General features: G+C 30.3%; 1 protein-coding gene across 1 annotated transcript; it reads left to right on the forward strand.

Moving 5' to 3' along the window:
* Nucleotides 1-3,324: 3,324 nt before the first annotated feature.
* Nucleotides 3,325-6,257, forward strand: LOC148204809 (proteasome subunit alpha type-1-A-like). The gene is made up of 2 exons (XM_088097937.1): nt 3,325-3,779; nt 5,589-6,257. Exons 1-2 carry the CDS (start codon nt 3,429-3,431, stop codon nt 6,075-6,077), a joined length of 840 nt encoding a protein of 279 aa, XP_087954063.1. The 5' UTR covers nt 3,325-3,428; the 3' UTR covers nt 6,078-6,257.
* The last annotated feature ends 14,442 nt before the right edge of the window (nt 6,258-20,699 follow it).

The following is a 20,699-nucleotide window of genomic DNA, read 5'->3' on the forward strand; positions in this document are numbered from 1 at the left end:
CCTTAATAAAACCCTTCCAATGATGCCCTTAACATATAAAGGGTAGTTTGGAGATTTCACATAGAGTTGCTGTCTTGGTTGAACGGGATTTTATAGATGAGTTGGTATGGTTTCTTGGGTTGCTTGCTGAATACAGCTGTCGCTACCTAGTCATTCCATTATTCATTGTCAATGGACACAAACACGGACATCCTTGTTTTTTTCTTTTCTTTTTTAGATAAAATTAATTAGTGTTACTTTTATTAACTAATTATTTAGAAGGTTAAATATCTTTTTAAGTTTCAAAATTTTAATACACAATTTAATTAGTTTTTATTTTAACACGTTTCAACTCAAATATAATGTAGAACATTAAATATAAAAAGAATTTAAAGTTGTTCAGTTATAAATTTTTTTATTTTTTTATTTTAAAGACTAAAATAAAAAAATAAAAAAAATTACATTTAAAAACAAAAAATATTTAATTTATATTTAAATATCACATCAGCATGTATTTAACTATTTTAAGATTTATAATTTTGTATAAAAATGTCTCATCATTAAAAAGAAATTGTGAAAAAATGTAAAAGAACTTTGACGAAAATAAAAAGTTGTATAATTATAATATTTAAAACCTTTCCTTTTTTTCTAATGAAAAAACAAAATTACAAAATTAAGACACATAAAATATTTGAATTTTTCATGATTGTATTTTTTTAATACATGACCATGTAACGGTGCGAAACAGTACAGCAATATTAATTATACACGCAAAAATATTGAGTATATAATTATAATAACATTGATGAGTAATAAATATGATGAGAGGATAATTAAATATTTATTGATTGTGTGTTTAATTTTATTGTATGATTTAATGATTTACAGAAAGAATTTATAAGGGGACATAAAGTATTCTATAAAAGGGTTTTTAATTTAGTTGAGTATTCAAATTCATAGTAAACAGTGCACACACGGTTGTCCTATAACAATACCTTGTTTTGCATGCACATGGTATTCAATAATCCATTACTATTTTTAAATAATACAATAATTACTCTATTGAATAAATATTCTTGTAATACATTATTTTGAAAAAGACTTCATGCATAACCACTTAACCTCTTAATACATAATACATTTAAATTCACAAACAATTAAATGAATACGCATTAATAAAAGTTTATATAATGAAAATAATTATGGTTTGGGATGTTGGATTGAATTAACACTTCTTTATATTTTTCTTTCGATACTATACTTAAATTAATTATATAGACGAATTTTAAATTCACAATAAATGTAATAACTTATATATTTATAATTTAATATAGATTTTTAATTAAAATTAATCTAATCACAATTTAAAAATTAATAAATATATTTTACTTTTGAATACGTTAAATTTATAATATTAATATCTAATAATAAAATAACTGATTAGATTATTGAAAATTGTTCAATTTGTAGAAACTCAGAATTTAAAATAACTTTTTTCTGTATAGTTCTTTTAGAAACGTTGACCAATAATCAATAAATCATACAGTATAATTAATAAATATTTAATGTGCTTTCATTTTTATATAACTTATAGATATATAAGACTGAAGTTACAAACATATAAATCGATCAGTTTATAATTAATATTATATTTCAGTTTACTTATGCTAATCTATTCATAAGTGAGTTATCTAAATGTTACGTCTTTATTTCAGGGTAGTTTTGGATGCAAACATTTAAGTACTAATAAATTATAGAAATGTATATTAAAAAGATATTGGTAAGAATTATTTTTCTTTTTTGGAAAACATTTATAACAGTCACAAAGTCTGCAATACCTTATCAAAAGTGTAATTATTGGCACCCAATTAGGAACAAAAACTATACCACGAATAAAGGTATTGATAAAAAAAATATTAATACTTTGTAATTTATTTTAAAAAATATATATATTTATTTATATTCATAAAACTAAAGTTCATGTTAAATATATTTAAAATATAATAAGTTTGTTTGTACTAATTTTCTTGGTATGTCAATAAACAATGTGATATGTTACCTATTGATTAGTTGGTTAGACAAGCTTGATGAAAATGATGTTGCAATTTTGCCTAAAATTAAAGCTACCTTTTGTTTAATTTATTTTTCCTTAATTTTTATACACAAATATATCACCACAACTTAAATGCACGCAAAATCACTTATTTCAATATAATGGATATTTGTTTTGATAAACTAAACTTTTGAAATCTTTTTAGTAAAAATTTTCTACTAGTTTTTATGATGTTTTTTATTTTATCTTTAAATTACATTTATATTTATATGTTAAAAAAAGTCAATATATTTTAAAACATTAAAATCAATGTTAGAGGAAGAAAAACTAAACAAAGAATCTAAATTCCATTTCTTTACCATTTTGCCTTATAAATTATATTTAAAGATAGTTTTCAAAAAACACAGAAATCAATAAAGAAAAGCACAACTACCATTCCACATGAATAATGCAATTCCAAAGAACATAACAGACAGCCACCTAAATAAAAAATAAAAATAAACAAGACAACAACAAAAACAAAGGAAATTCCAACCAACTAGTTAGATGTAATTGTAAAGTGAATTTTGTTTTCCTGTAATTCTAAACATTTGAGAAAGTGGATACACAATAATGATGAATCAACATCAAAAAGCTAATGAATGAAGAAGATACAAGAAAAGAGTATTTGAGAATCTGGAATTAATGATAACATTGGTCGTGTCCAATGTCTAAAGCAGCAAAGCTCAATGCCACTTTCACTTTTCTTTTAATCAAAATAACATAAATAAAATAATGTTCCACATGCGTGTGTGTGTCAAATGCTTTAATCAATAATTTATAAAAATAAATTTTTTAAAAAATACTTCATGAAATGATAAAAAGAAACTAATCATAGTTTATACTTTTATATTTTTCTCCTAAAAAATTCATTCAAAATATATCCTTAATCCAAAGTCCGTAAGGCCCAATACTAAAAATATTCGGCCTTTTTCTTTTTACACCCTATTATTAAGATACTCTATTTCATTGCACTATGTTGTCATCATAATATATCTTGTAGCCTTTAGAAAAATACAAAATCAAAATTGGCTAAATATAAATGATTTAGAATAGATTTGAAGCAATTTATATATTATTTTCAATTTTTCATTCTACAACCTGAAATGAGAAAAACAATAATTTTGGAGGTGTGGGAAGAAATGGCCAAATCTCAATCTTTATTTTGGGCCGGCCTAATGTGTGGTAACCCAATGGGTTTGTGGGCTAAACAGTAAAAGGTGGGTTTTCTTGTCCAACAATGAAGGCAGAAGAGAGAGAGAGTAAGAGTTCTTGAGAAAGAAGAAAGGTGATGTAATAAAGAGAGTGAAGAAGAAGAGGTTTTGGTTTTGGTTTTGGTTTTGATTTTGAATCGACAATGTTCAGAAATCAGTACGACACGGACGTGACTACATGGAGCCCGGCGGGGCGACTGTTCCAGGTGGAGTACGCGATGGAGGCGGTGAAGCAGGGCTCGGCGGCGATCGGTCTCCGATCCAAGACGCACGTGGTTCTCGCATGCGTCAACAAGGCCAACTCCGAACTCTCCTCGCATCAGAAGAAGATCTTCAAGGTCGACAACCACATCGGCGTCGCCATCGCCGGCCTCACTGCCGACGGCCGCGTCCTATCCCGATACATGCGATCCGAGTGCATCAACTATAACTACACCTACGAGTCTCCTCTTCCTGTAGGCAGACTTGTTGTTCAACTCGCCGACAAGGCACAGGTCCTCATTCCCTTCCCTTCCCTTCCACTTAGGGTTTTGTTTTCTTCAATAATTACTATCTCTGCGAGAATTGAAACTACACTTCTAGGGTTTGCTTTTCTTCAATAATTACTATGTATGTGAGAATTGAAACGGCTATTCTAGAGTTTCGTTGTTGAATTTCGATTTTAGGTCATGGGATTAAACTGGTGAATTGCGTTTGTTGAATTCGATTAAACTGTAAATGTCTGTTAGTTTCATCGTCATTTTTTTTTCATTGCTGTTTTTGTTTCTATTGTTCCTAAATTGATGGTGATTCGTTGTGTAAACTATAACTTACTGTTTACAGCGAGTTTCTTTTCTTATGTTTTATGGTGTGTAGTATAAATTATCTGATTTCTGTTATAATAATAATATTTAAAATAGTCGACATCCTGCTATCTTGCTATAGCCTCTTGAAATTTTTTTGTGTGTGCTGCTCTTTCAGATTCTTACTGTATTTGAAATTTGTGTGGTAGAGGCTTTGGATTCTATTTCTGTCGGAAACTTAAGTAGCACACAGTACCACGGAGGTTTCTGCTTGCAGTGTGAAGGATGATGGTATTCCTGTTTACATCATTGCAAATTATGCAGTCGTGTCATAGTTATTCATGTTTATAAACTCTGCTTAACTTCAGAACACTATCCCTCAAAGATTGCTCTCTTCTCTGTCTATCTCTCAAAGGTTAGATCCTTCCCTATGTATAGGTGTGTCTGCCTCTAGTCATAACCGTCCCTCCCTCCCCACCCCCTCCCCTCCTCATCCTCTTTAAGCTCAGGGTACTCTCGGTTTAACACCCAGAGCTCAGCCCCGAGAGGTTGTGAATCTAACCCACATAATGTGGTACCCGAGCACACCGAGGTACCAAGGCTGGTTCCCATCTTAATGCTGATTCGCTCCCACAGGACACATCCAGTCATTGTATTTCAGATTTTTTGTGTGGTAGAGGCTTTGGGTTCTATTAGTGTTTGAAATTTAAGTAGCACACAGTACCACTAAGGTTTCTGTTTGCTGTGTGAAGGATGATAATATTCATGTTTACATCATTGCAAGTTATGCAGCCGTGTCATAGGTATTCTGTTATGCAAAATCTATGTTGAGAAGGCTGTTTTATGAAGTGAAGTAGAAAACAAATTATTGTGATGGTCAAGTTGTCATAACTGGCACGTAAAAGACCTAGTTGAATTAGGTTCAAGCTGTCGTATGTAAAAAAAGAACTTGGATTTTACTTACTGTGGTTGAAGGATCTTTCTGTACATAGAGATAGAAAATCTGTTGAACAAATTTTTTAGGAGAAGTAACCCTTCCCCTCTTTTTTTCAGGCTCTTGAATGTAGCTGCATTATTGGAATCTAGCCTGTTTAGTTCACAATCAACAAAATATTGGAATTGGATTAGCTAATCTACATTTTGTTTGGAGAAAACTTTTCCATAAGCGCTTATAGTGGAGAAAAGTTAAGAAGGAAAAAAAAGTAGTTTCCCCATAAGCTTAAATTAGCTTATGCATTGGTTAAAAATCAAAATTTGGAAAAGTTAATTGGAAACAAATTCTACAAATTAGTTCCATGTGTAAATTAATTTTAACTTATAAAGAAGCAAAATTCCTTTTAACTTATTTTTTTTCCTCTTAAAAGTGTTCGAGGGAAGTTTATCCAAACATTATTTCTATTATATGCAGTTATACTTGTGTAATTTGTGCTTTAGTCATAAGAAGTTGAATAAATAAGGTATGGGTTCGAACTGAAAAGATATCTTTTTAATCAGTGTTCGTGATGCAATTTTGAGTTGCAGGTTTGCACGCAGCGATCATGGAAACGTCCTTATGGGGTTGGCCTCCTGGTAGCTGGATTAGATGAATCAGGAGCTCACCTCTATTACAACTGTCCCAGTGGAAACTATTTTGAATATCAGGCTTTTGCCATTGGATCTCGCTCTCAAGCTGCAAAGACATATTTGGAACGCAGGTTTGATAACTTCATGGGCTCTTCTCGAGAAGATCTGATCAAAGATGCACTTATCGCAACTAGGGAGTCCTTGCAAGGTGAAAAACTGAGGAGTTCTGTATGCACTATTGCTGTGGTTGGAGTTGGTGAACCATTCCACATTTTAGATCAAGAAACTGTTCAACAGCTGATTGATACTTTTGAGATTGTGAAGGAGGATGAACCTCCAGCTGAAGAAGCTCAGCCAGCAACCGAGCAGGATGCTCCCACCGACCAGGCATCTGGTGCAGATCAAGGTGCTGCTGGAGACCAAGGTGGTTCTCCAATGGAAATTTGATAATTTAAAATCAATTTCTAGAGGTCTTGAATACCAATATTTAAAAATGAGTAGGTTTCATATTGTTTGTGTCATGGGATAATCTTTCGTTAATCTGTTTGCTTCTGCAATTCATCCCTTAGTGATCACTGTAAACGATTTAATTGCTGTTTCATGACAATTTGCAACAATTTTCTGAAAGTCTGGCTGAAAAATGTTGGATAAAACTGTTCAAACTTAATTATTTAAGAAGTGTTTTATAACCCTTTTAGGTTCTTTTTAATGGTTAAAATTTGTTAAAAATCATTATTTTTCCACAATTTTTTATTTAAGGACACTTTCCAATGTTTGTATTTTTTAAAATAAATTTTATTGATTGTGAAATTAGAAAATGAATTAAAAAATGTGGTGTTATCCCTCATTTAATTATTTTAAGAACATTACATATCAAATAGTTGAACTAAAAGTTTTCTGTGTTCAGTTAGTTGGTTTTTTAATGTTTGTTTAAATATTAATTTGGTTTGGATTGTTTAATTTGATTTTCATTTTATTTTCGTATTTTATTTCGTGTTTAATCAAATTTTAACTTTTGTTAATTTTGTTTAATTTAATATTTTTATTAATATTGTTTAAATAGTTAACTGTAAACGTGGTCTATGATAATATATGATATTATACTTTTTTTATTCCGTGGTTTATTATGATATTATACTTTTTTTTATTTCTTTATCAGCCTCATTTTCATGTATTATTGTCTTTCTCAACTCGTCTTTATTATTGAAACCTTATTCATTTCCACAATTTTCATGATAGGGGAGAAGGAGACGAAATTAAGAAAAATACTTAAAAACACAATAAATGTGTAGATCTTTGCTTATGAGGAAGCAACTTTCACACCAAAATTTGGTTACAATTGCAACATTCTATTCGATCATAGTTATTAGAAATGATTATGGAATGGTGCCCTTGAGAAAAAAGTTTAGGATTTTATGTATTTATATTTTCATATTTAATCTATAAATCACTCACTTATTCATTAGAGTTATCTGATAAACTGATTAGAAATAGAAAAAAATGGTAGAGATGATGAATGGTTGGATGAGAGGTATTTGAATGGATGAAAATAGATAAGTGATTAAGAAAAAATAAGAGAGAGTATGCGAGGAAGAGGATAATAGAGATGAATAGAGTGATAACGGAGAGATGATGAATGATTTGATTATCGAAATGAAAATAGAGGTGAGGAATATGATAATGATGAAGGTAAGAAAGATGATAATGTATGAAGGTGAGTGTGTGATAAAGAAACGAAGGAGGTGAAGTGTTATATTATAGTAATGGATCACTGTAGCGTTAACATGCATAACTTAGAAAGAAAAGAAAAGAAGAAGACAAAAACGGATATAAAATTAGTATTATTTATTTATTTACTTTATACATTGAATAAGAAACCAATGCATATTACAAACAAAGTTGGTGTTTCGGTTTGCGAGGTCGAGGTTAACAATCTTTCAAGTTTCGTTTGTCCAACTCCTTATTCTTATCACTGATCATCTTCATTCTGTTGGTTCGTAGTGAAATATTACCTGCATAAGACACTCTTATGTCAAAGTCAGTAAAGATTCAACTGGTTTAGCAATAAATCTGTGTTAAATATAACTAACCTACCATAATACCTTAAAACTTGTATTTATAGATTTCAGGATGGACTTTAGATTAATATTAGTCTAATTATGACTCAATTAATAATAATCGTATTTTAGTTTAAATTAATCATCATCAATCATAATTGTTATATAAGATTGACCGTTTGATTGTCATTCGACCGACCGGTTCAATAGATGTTCTTGACTAATAAAATCATTCAATCCTAAAATGACCAGAGAATTATACATTAAAGTTGGTGTTTCCTATATATTAATTTTGAAATCCAATTTTTTTCTCTTCTTGTAGGCAAAAAGACTACAAATATATAATTATATAAGGCTATTAATCAATATTCAAAGACATGTTTACAAAAAGCTAATTTTTCTTTTATCAATAATGTGCAATATTTATTTATTTATTTATTTTTCTAACTATTAAAAACAATTAATATTATTTCATTCCACCATATCTTTACTAAATCGCATTCACCAAAATTTTTTTTAAAATTCATTTCCTGCGAAACCATAATGGTGTTGTAAAAATCGGGTTTTATGGCCCTTTGGCACATAGCAGTACAAATAATCATGTATTAGTTGAATTTTATAACAATAATTATTTCAATTTTACAATTAATATCAACAATACCTTATTGTAATTAATTGATAACAGAGTTTATATACTGATCATGCATAACTATCAGCAGAATGGAGGTGACACTCAGATGCTAAATTTGTGAGAAGAATGACACTCAACAGCAGAGCAGGAATGTGTTGCTCAGCGCCATGTACTTTGACTGGTTTTCTCTTTTTGACATTCCTCTTGCTTTTAGGGTCTTTCAATTCTTTGTTGTGGTGTATAAGTTTTATTTAATTGTTCTTGATACACTCTTTAACGTATGTTTGTTAAGATGTGATGGTGGATGTTTACATGGTTAAGTTGGACATTATAGTAAGGTAAAATAGATATTGCATATATATGGTTTTAATTTAAAGTGGATATGAAATGACTTGTGAGTATGTGATATATATATATATATATATATATATATATATATATATATATATATATGAAAATTTGAATCCATTTGTGTAGAACTTGCATAGGCTTGCTTCATCCATTAATGAAAGCATTTCACATTTAGAAGAATACAATTGCTGCCATTTTCTGACAAGAGATGAAATGTAAAGGAAAAAAGGAAAAGTAAAGGAAGAAGTTAGTGTTCATTTGGCAGTATTTGGCGTGAGAAGATTCATGATCTGCATGTGTTTGTACATCCAATGAAGATTGTCCAATGTGAGTTCACCCCCAAGAGAACGTACAACAGACCCACCACTGCATGCTCCCACTTGGCAGCACTCTTCAAGTGACATTCCTTTTATCACTCCATACAAAAACCCACTTGCAAACAGATCCCCTGCTCCTGTTGCATCTTTTGCTTTTGCTTCTCCTATCACTGGAACACGTGCAATCTGACACATTCAAACACAACCTTAACTTTTATTAGGATAATAATCATATCTTAACACAGATTGTTTAGCAACATTTTCACGAATGATAGACAATTCATGGTATCATAGTGCATAATATGTGCAATTTATAGGTATTAGAGTAAGTATTGCAAAATGTAATGTATCATGATTGAAGAATGACTTCCACAATGGGAAGACTACTCTTGACTAGACAGATGACTCGAACTACAACAATGAAAAGATCTTGAGAGTGATAGATGTTGAAAATCCCACATCGACTAGAGATAAGGCCGAGTATATAAGTGAAAACAAACCTCACCTTACAAGTCGGTTTCGTGGGATTGAGTTAGGCTTAAAATCCACTTCTTAACAATGGACAATATTGAAAAACAGAAGTTGATGTTCTATACATTCACATTCATGTTAGCTGGGAAGGCAGAGTAGAGTATTGATGGAGGAGACAACATATGTATTGTATTAAAGTATTTTTTTTCCCTTCCTTTCATTAAGACTTCATCATTCCACCACTTTTCCTACAACACCGATTTCTCATGCTTGCTTCCTTCCTTTCTTCCTAACTTTTCCTTCAACAGATATTATCAAACACTTTCCAGCACTATACTTGTTCCATTCTTAGTCTCATACTAATTTAATCAGCCTAATAAAGACATAGTAAGGAATAAAGTGAAGTTTTCTAAATTTTAGTTAGCTTTCTTCACTTACATACACCTATTGTTTAATTTCCCTATGTAAAAGTTTACAATTTTCAATGGTGCCACTTGGCTAATGTGCAGATCAGAATAACTTTACAACATAATTTACAAACCTCGTTTCCATGTTTAGCAATGCATCCGTTAGAGCCAAGTGTTACTACTGCCCATTGGCAGTACTTGGCAAGAAATTCTACTGCAGTTTCTGGATCAGCATTCTGTTCACCACCCCTGAATTAATCCATTGTGTAAAGTGACAATTTATATAAAAAAAAGAAGAAAAAATGCAGATTACTTAAGTGAAACTAAGACAATGAATAACATGGAAAATGAACATCTTGGAACAAAGCTGGGTTAAGTAAAATTGACATTTACCTTAGAAGCTCTGTTGCCTCATCCTCATTGGCAAAACAAAGGTCAATGTTCCCTGACTCCAGTAGCTTCAGAAGTGGTTCTTTGAAATTCCTGACCATCTACCCAAAATAAAGAGGCTACATAAGATTAAATTTACATAGCTGATGCTAAGGAAACCACAACTTTCCATTTTCTTTTCATGAGTTTGGAAAATTAAAAATAAAATTGGAATAGTTTATTCCGTAAATTACAAAAATGAGTTAATTAACTTAAAATTTACATGTTTAAGATAAGTCGTTATGAGTCGTGACAACTTTTTCATAAGATTTTGAAAATGTGATGCAGTTGTGAATTACACCGACTTTGGTTCAATTAAAAGTTGTTATCATTGTGAACAACATCTAATAAATTGAAAGTCATCATGATTGTTAGCGACTTTGGTTCATAATATTTACAAAGAAGGTGTCATGAGTTATAACGATTTCACTTTTTCAAAATTTTCTGAAAAAATCATCACGATTCATGATGACTTAATCTTGATGTGTGAATTTTAAGTTAATTATCCAATTTTTGAAATTTACAGGGTAAACTACCCATTTTTTTAAATTTTCCCATGAATTTTGATATTTTCTACCTAATGACTTGTTTACACAAACATGAAACATGATATCACATTTCATAATTGTTTATGCAGATAGTTGCAGTAGAATACCTCAAAACTGGCCAAATCCAAAGAAACTAGAAGACCTTCCTGCTTTGCTAAAAGAATGGCTGCTTGAATCACTTCCAAATTAAATATACCATATCTTAACACCAACCACTGAAATGTCAATATATCGAAAACTAAGTTAAAGTGAATGCAGAGTATCAAAAACAAATTCACTCTTATCCTATGATCTATTATGCTGGAATTTACATTGCATGAACAATTAATTCAGTCCTAAAAGAAACTGATGAATGTAATTCCTATCATGACAACAAGAATCAGATCAATATTACAGTGACAAATGAAATATACATGATAACATGATAACACCAAAATGTTAAGCATCCATAATATTTCAATCAATTGACAAATACAACAACCTTGGAGCCCTTAAAATCTTCTTTGGTCAACTCGTCCGCCTGCAAAAAGAAAGCAGAATAATTGTCAAACATAACACAATTTAGTTGATGTTGTTTCAACTCGAACTAAATGCATGTATATTTGAGACACACACAATGAAGTCATGTACCTGAACTTTCACAGCATTAGAGAGACAGGGTCGCATGGTTCGGTTTCCCAAGTCATCAACCAAACAAACACACTGTATCAGATAGTTAAGCCGTTACATTTCTACTTTTGAACAAAACATTTACTGATACAATAAACTATTTGACAAAACTTTGATATTGATCTTGTAATCGGTATTCTGTTACCGATAACCGAGGTTAAACTCTTACTTGGACTGAAAAACAACTCAACAATACCAAAAGCATTTAAGAAAATGTTTGTAAGTTTTAAGCAAATATGTGTGATGTTGAGGAAACCTGTGCTGTATGTCCTTTCTTCTTCCTGAGTCTAGAGAGGTCAACTCCATTGAAATTCATGTTATGGACAAAGAACTCTCCTTGGTCATCATCTCCACAAGCCCCAATAATTCCACTAGAAATCCCAAACCCACTTCTCAGCCCTCGAACCGTGTTTGCAACACTACCTCCAGCCAAGGTCTTGACATTTGCAGCAGAAGGGTCATCATCATGGCATGAGAGAACATGGATTTTCACCTCCCTCAGTATATTTTCAAGCTCTACAAGCTCAACCTACCATCGTGAAACAGATTTTCATGTCATGTCATGTGATGAAGGATCACAGCAGAATAATTTAACAGAAAAGCTATGCTTTGAAAATGTAAGCATAAAAAAAAAGAGAAGATTGTAAGAACCCACCTAGCGGAAGTGATAATAAAAGCGAAAAAAAGTTAAGAGTGAGAGTGAGGAAATGAAAAGGAAGTAAATTGGTGATGGGGGGGTGTGAGTAGTAGTACAGGTATGGAGCCTCCATGTTCACCGGAAATTTGATGAAGCAAAGACCAATCCACTCTTGCCACGTGGTCAATCATGGCTGAGGGTTGCAGTCCCAGAACAATGGGTGCCTCTGCAACTGCAACATCCTTCTTCAACAACGCTCCTACTCCCATCTCACACTCTTCTTCTTTGCTTCTCTCTCTCATCCTTTCTTCTCTTCTCACCCTTTTCTGGATTCTCACACACACACCTATATATATAGTAACAGCACGATGACGCCGCAGCATTTTCCGGATATCGCGGCGTTCACTTTGTAAATTTTGTTGAGTTGATGCAATCTATAAAATATACTAAACTAGCCTGTAGCCTGTGAGCCGTGCGTACGCATAATAATAATAATAATAACTATACTGATAATAATAATAATAATAATATTAAAAAATAACAATTATAAATAATAACAGGCTTAATACTTTTTTTGTCCGAAAAAAGGATTGTGTTCGAAATGGTCTTAAATTTTTAAAAAATAACATGAGATGTCCAGTTTTAATAATTGTGTGATACTGTCAGAAATATAAAATAAAAAATTGAATAATTCTTTAAAAGAAAATAAATAACTATTAAAAAATTAAATAATTACTAAAAAATGTTGAATTGGACAAAGATTCCTTTTAATTTATAATTAAAAAATTTATGAAGAGTAAGAGTTTCATTAACCAATGTAAATAACAATTTCTAATTACCTCTAATCTTAATAGGTAATTTAATTAAAATCACTCTGACTCTAATTAAATTTTTAAAAGCTAATTCACTGTCAGAAACCTAGTCAAGAACTTGTCTTCTTCTTCCCAATTTTCTTTTGTTTCTTTCACGCTAACAACTTAATCCTGAGTTCTTCTTTTTTGCAGACAACTCTACTCTGAGAGTTATCCTTGTCTCGAGCAGAAGCCTTATGGCGGCAAAGACGACAGAGATGTGGGAGCGCGACGCAGGCGGCGTTTTTGTCTTATGTAGTGTAGTGGCTGACGGTGAGTTCGCAAGGGACCGTGGGAGGAGATCATGTCGAAGAAGGTCGTGGTGGCTCGCGGTGACACGATCTGGCAAGTACTGTGACGGAATCGCGAGGCCCTTTGTGGCGCAAGGAAAACCCTCTTCTTCTCTGTTTTGGGTTGTTTCGCAGGAAGCGCAGACACGACCTCTTCGCAGCGCAATGGTCATGGCAGAGGCGGGTTGTTTCTTCGCATAGGCGAGTTGTATCTTGACCACTTTTTTCTAACACGAAAATTGAACTCCTCCACTTCTCAAATAAATGAAATATTTTGACAGATTTGTGATATTTCAAAATTTGGAGGATGATTGAAGATCTTGTGAAAAGTAACTCCATATATAGATTAATAATTAATAATCTTCTAAAGAAATGAAATTAATATTACAGAAATGAACAGCTCAGAAATGTATGAGGAATTTTTATTTGGAATGCATAATAGAGAATCTGAGACAAAGAAGCAGATTGAGTGGAGAGTTGTTTACCGCTGAATACAGTCTCAAAACTCCTTGGAAGCCTTAACAACATCCAATCTATTTTTTTTTGTTACAATTTTAACCTCACTGCCACGTAATACCATTTAATTTTTGATGCCGTTAGCAAAAAGGATTAACTTAACCTTTTTTTTCAAAAGTTTGAATCATTTGTTACTTTTTAAAAAAGCTAAAACTATTTTGAACACAACCCCTATTTCTGAGGGACCAAAAGAGGTATTAAGCCATGATGATAATAATAATAATAATCATACTGGTGATATTGATAATAACAATGTTAATTGTAATATGAATTGTAATAATAATAATAATATTAATAACGATCAAGGAAGAAAGTACACACATATGATTCAATCCCAAAATAATTTATACAAAATTAGTACAAAATGTTAAGGTTGATGCCCTGTATCATTTTGATAGGCGAAGTGCCAAGGCTGATGAAAATTTGAGATTGATAAGATCGTCTCTTCCTGAGGCAGTTGAAGCTTGTGTTGATGCTGCAGGTCATGAATTTGACATTTCACGCCAGCGGACTGGTGAAAATTTGTTCTGATCGGTCGCCTGATTAATGTTCACCAACATCTGCTTGCTCTAAAAATATCAGAACATCTTGGAATGAATCAAGAGGTGGTGATAATGCACTGGGCATGCTCAAAGATAACTGCTTCATTGGCAATTCCTGATGCCTTATTGGGAACTCGGGAAAAATCCGATGGCAAGCAAAGGATCTCCACTTCATGCTCCTCGAATAAAACTTATTGAGCAGACACAAAGCCTTTTTGCTAAAACCTTAGATACAAACAAAATTACACATCTGATAAAATATAAAATAAACATAAATTTATCTACACATAAGTTATCTTTCTTACATAAAAAATAATGGAGCATATATTTGAATCTAAGGCAGTTGAGGAGCATGCAAAACTCTTAAGAATTCAGCATGAACTTGTGTACATTGTAAAAAAAAATAGTGTATCTTATATGCTTTAACCAGGGTTCTTCCTCTTCAAGGAATTTTAGCGAGGATGCAGAACACACAAGTTCTTCTATATTTGATTGAAAATTTGGGAGAAAAAAAATAAAAAAATGTTAAAAATCATTCGTTTAACACACATAAATCTTTTATATTTATAATATTCTTACTTACTTTTTACTTTTTACTTTTTACTTTTTACTTTCTTTTTTTCTTAAAAAAATACAAAACTTTATATTTTTAAAACCATTTCACCGTTGTTAAATTAACTCATGTTATCATTTCTCTACAGCTAAATCAGTTTTTTCATGGACAGAGTTAAAAAAGTGAACTACGAAAAAAGAGAAAAACGGAAATGACAAAAAGAGCATAAAAAAGGACAGCTGTCATCAAAATAAGAATGGGTACAGGAGTAATTTTCATAATATATTATTTTCTTATATGTATAGTAGATTGTATTTTGGTAATATATTATTAAGCACAGTCTGCATGAAATAAAATATGAATGTGAGAATGAAAATTAATTTCAGGTTTTTATTTAAATTTTAAGACTAAACTAAAATTTTCATATGTATAAGAAAAATCGAAAGAGAATTTTGACTTTTTTTCAAAAATTATAAATCTCAAAAAGAATTTCAATTTTTTAAAGAACAATAAAATAAACATAAAAATAAAACAAAGTATATTTAAAAATAAATCTATTATAGAAAATTTATTTCCAATAAAGGCATCTTAGAGAAACTAAAGTGATTTTGCTATTGATAGTGGATTTATAGAAACAATAATCCTCAAAATATAGTTAAATGTCAAATCTTTACAAGAATAAAGATAAAAATTATCGGCATGGAATTAGTCGTTTTGAATTTTATGTATGTTAAATTTATGCTATTTGAATATTATATTTATATTTCATAATAAAGATAAAAAGTTTTAAGTATTTATACAAAATACGATATGCTATTTGATTATTTTATTTTATTTTTTAAAAACTATTATTGTTAATAATTCACTTTACATATTTTATCTGAGATAATGTCTTTTTTATGATATTGTTAATATATTGTTAATAATTCACTTTACGATATTGTTAATATATTGTTAATAATTCACTATAAATCATTTTATGAAAATTTGACATAGATATATGAGGAGGAATATAGCAGATAGAATGAAATGTCTTTAAAGAAAGTATTTATCATTTTATATTATAAAGAAACATTTTTTTTTCTCTTTTCAATTGTGAAGTGACGTTGTTTCTACACTAATTTAATATAAATATATTTGTTATGTAATTCCATTAGATAAAAATATTTTAGAGGTCTTAATATTTAAGATTTTATTATTTTTATACTAAAAAAAATGTATACATACTTTATATTAATTAATTATTTTTATAAATATAAAAATTTACTTTTTAATAATTATTATTAAAATATTCACATTAATTAAAAATAATATTAATTTATAATATATAAGTAAATGTAAATTTTATATTATAAGTTAAGTCTATTTGAGTTTGACTTTAAATTTATTTTTTAATATGGAAAATCATAAGTTAAAATATAATTTTGTAAATTTTCTTATTTATTAATTAAGTTGTGTGGAAGTTCCATAATTAAATATCAAAACTTATTTATAATAAATAAATAGATACAAATCAAGTGGTGATTTTTTTAAGAATTGAATTAGATTTAAGTTTAAAGTTTGTTTTTTAAGTATTACATTACTTTTTAAAAGTGATTGTATTATGTATAAAAAAAATATTTATGGTGAAATATAAGAAAGTATCAATTTGTCACACGTGATCATATTTGATTACACCCTTTAACGCAAGTAAACAATAACATTGATACCATTGTGATTATTTGAAAAAACATTGTTTTCTGTGTGGTAATATAATAAAATAAACCAGCAGAAATCAAGGACCAACTTTTTGTGCTTTTGTCCAACCTTTTTAGATTCCCATCAAATTGTGCCCTATAATAACACAATAATTTTGTATACACATTTAGATAATTTTATTTAATTTTAACTAAGGAGCGTATTTTATTATTGGATATTATTATTATACACTTTCATGACGATGATGATGAAGCTTTATCATTTTCTGGAAAGTGATCAATAATTCCTTTTAGCATTTGACTATAGGAATTTGGCACATGACTCCTATTAATCACATTTAAAATCAAATGAACATTGAAAAAATATATATACACAGTAAAAATTGAGTGATCCGATAGCGAGTGAAATTGAAATGCTTAATAAATAAAAAATATTGTTAGGATAGATCTATTAAGTGAGGTTTGTATCTCACTTATATATTATAACAATTAATAATGTAGTAAATACAAAATCATATATCTCTTTTATCTCTAAGTCTTTAATTACTCATAAATTTTGAGATTGATTTTTTATTAATATTAGCTAATCACGATCCAATTACGAATAATTATATTTTATGTTGATCAGTATTATATTTTAATTCAGTGTGATGATCAACTAGATTCACTCCTGACTTATCAGATAATTCAAACTATGATTAATTATTGGATTCGTAATTGATCGCACAATCATAGGATAATTTACGAGTGAGACTACGAAATAATTTCACCAAACTATATTAGTGTTTTTGAAAAAAAAATTTGAGATTCAAATTACCTTATATTTGTTTATGAGAATTTGGCTCGATGCTTGTTGGAATATTTGTTTATGACAAATGAACTCTGAATATTTGTCGATTTTTTCACCTAAACAAAATGTGATGAAAATTTCTGTAGAAAAAATTGAAAGAATTTGAAAGTGGAATCTCTTTATGGATATGGGGTGGTGAGTGGTGTGTTTGAGAGAAGCACGATGAATGATTAATAGGCCGAAATGGATCTCAATGATTCTACTTAAGATTCGTGCCACGTCACTTAAACCTACCTTTTGGATTCTTCCACAGTACTTTAGTCAAAAAAGTAAACAAATAAGAGACTGAGACAGAAACGTACCACTGCTGCGCCGAAAACAAATTATTATTTTATTTTACGATTAATAGCTACTTCCATACATATATTTTGTTAATTTTAGTATATAAATTTGACTTTTTCTTAATTTTTTAAATTCGTTAAAGTAATTGAAGAAATGTATGATATTTAATAATTATTATGCTTGTTTATTAAAAAAAGTTAACTTCCATTCTTAATGAAGAAAATTTTCACTTAGGCAATTAAACCTAAATGATATAAGGGGGTTTGGGAAAATTGATTCTTTTATGTGACACCCGGACACTGACGAGGACGGAGAGTAATGGTCGGTGCAAGAGGCACGAAGTGCAAGGGGCACAAACAAGGAGCTGCTCCTGGCAGGCTTCCAGTGGAAGGGGCACATGAATGAATCGAATATACACCAGAATGAAAGGGATCTAGAGACTGTATAGGTATGAGACTATACAGGATAACTTAAAGGAATTGATTTGGCTACTCATATCACCAAAATGACCTTATGGGAAGTTTTCTCGGAAAGTGTGCGAGTGAAGACAAAGCACATTGGAAAGCCTCGTGTTGATGTGTGGGGGCAGTTAATATTCTTTGTAAGTTGTTGGGACGTTACAAGTAGTATCAGAGCCTAGCCTCTCCCAGTACGATGTGATTTGAGGACGAACCAAACGGAAGCTGGTGGGCATGTGACACCCGGGCACTGACGAGGGCGGGGAGTGATCGCCGGTACAAGAGGCACGAAGTGCAAGGAGCACAAACAAGGAACCGCTCCTAGCAGGCTTCCAGTGGAAGGGCACATGGATGAATCGAACATACACCGGAATGAGAGAGATCTAGAGACTGTATAGGTATGGGACTATACAGTTGAAGGATAACTTAAAGGAATTGATTTGGTTACTCATTACACAAAAATGACCTTCCTTATGGAAAGTTTTTTCGGAAAATGTGCGAGTGGGAACAAAACACATTGGAAGGCTCGTGTTGATGTGTGGAGACAGTCAATATTTCTTGTAAGTTACGGGGACGTTACAAATGGCATCATAACCTAACCTCTCGTTACATTTTGGATCACAAGCCTTTTGGGATATATATTTATATATATATATATATATATATATATATATATAGGGGTTTGCTAACGCGCGTACGCCTGTTTTTCAGTTGGTACATTTTAGCAATGTGTACCGGGTTTTATTAGACAAAAATATCCTAATATATCATCGATTCTAAGTTTTAAGGTTAAGGGACCTCTCTCATTCCTCTCAATCATTTCTCTTTCATCTCTCTCACTCTAACCTTTTCTCTGTCATCCCTATTGTAGTGCCAATTGAAAAAATCAGAAACACCCTCCTGTCTCTGTCATCCCTACTGGAGTCTCAATTGAAAAAATCAGAAACACCCTGCTGTAGCCCCAATTGAAAAAATCAGAAACACTTGCCGTTAAACAATCTTACAAAAAAATGATTTTATAATGAGTTTTGATCTTATAATTTTTGTCTCATCTAATTTTATCCAATTTTCACAAGCATGAAGGAATTGGTAATTGACCTAGAAAAAATCAGAAATACTTGTTAAACAATTTCTTACAAAAAATGATTTTATAATGAGTTTTTATTTTATAATTTTTGTCTTATCTAATTTTATCTAGAATTGGTAATTGGCCTGGAAAAAATCAGAAACGCTCGTTGTTAAACAATTTCTTACAAAAAATGACTTTATAATGAGTTTTCATTTTATAATTTTTGTCCTATATAATTTTATCTAATTTTCACAAGCATAATTGACATCCGAAAGAATTGGTAATTGGCCTGGAGGGTTTTTTTTAGAGATGATGATTCAACATATGCAGATGATGAAATTAGAGAAATTAGTGAAGATGGTGAAATTGAAGAGATCTTGAATGAACCTTTGCCTGAAGGTGAATATGTCAATGACTCAACTCTTTACAAAAGCAAATTGTTTAAAGGCAAGTGTTTATGATATTTTCAATTGGGACTACAGTAGGGATGACAGAGAAAAGGTTGGAGTGAGAGAGATGAAAGAGAAAGGATTGAGAGGAATGAGAGAGGTGAGCAAGGGTTTGGGGGTTTCTTTTTTTTTTTTTTAAGTTTTGAGAATGAAAATTATTAAAATACCCTTAACCTTAAAACTTAGAATCCATGATATATAAGGGTATTTTTGTCTACTAAAATCCGGTACACATTGCTAAAATGTACCAACTGAAAAACAGGCGTACGCGCGTTAGCAAACCCCATATATATATATATATATATATAAACTAACTATAAAAATGATAACAAAAAAGAAAATCAAAATAATAACAAATATAAAATTTAGAAATATATATAATTTAATTATAAAATTAATAATTTCTGTTTCATGCAAATATTAGCGTTACATAAATTATAAATGAATTAACTAATCCTACCTATTGTTTCGATTCGATACATTAAATGTGTTTCGATTCAATACAGTAGATATATTTCGATTGTAAGTTTATTTCTATTGGCATAATTACAACATTTTAAATAAAAATTACAACATTTATTTTTATTGGCATAATTATTGCAATACCTTTTAAAATAAATCAAATCATAACGTGTGCATTGAAAGTTCAAATTAAAATATGTCACGATAAATTAAATATTGTATCTATTAATATTTATTGAGTTATAATATTTAGTTATGAAATATTAATTCATTTTACAGTATTATTATTATTATTATTATTCTTAAAATTAAAGCTTGGCACATAGCTTGACGAATATAATGCACATCACGTGAATTCTTATTTGAATAATATATTTGAATTTATGATTTATTATTACTTACTAATATGGGTTGTGCTTGATATCTATAGCAAAATGTTTTTAACGTGTTTACTAATTTATTTGAAATGAAAAACAAGTCGACATCTTAATGTGATTCACTGTGTTTGAAAATGAGAAAGCAATCTAAAATGG

This window comes from Vigna umbellata, chromosome 1 (genome assembly GCF_029865625.1).
Source record: "Vigna umbellata cultivar VRB3 chromosome 1, Vumbellata_1.0, whole genome shotgun sequence".
Classification (NCBI taxonomy): Eukaryota; Viridiplantae; Streptophyta; class Magnoliopsida; order Fabales; family Fabaceae; genus Vigna; species Vigna umbellata.

Coding starts and splice junctions, on each gene's coding strand:
- LOC148204809 (XM_088097937.1), top strand. CDS start 3,429: ATGTTCAGAAATCAGTACGACACGGACGTGACTACATGGAGCCCGGCG. Junction 3,780..5,588: donor AACTCGCCGACAAGGCACAG/GTCCTCATTCCC, acceptor TTTGAGTTGCAG/GTTTGCACGCAGCGATCATG.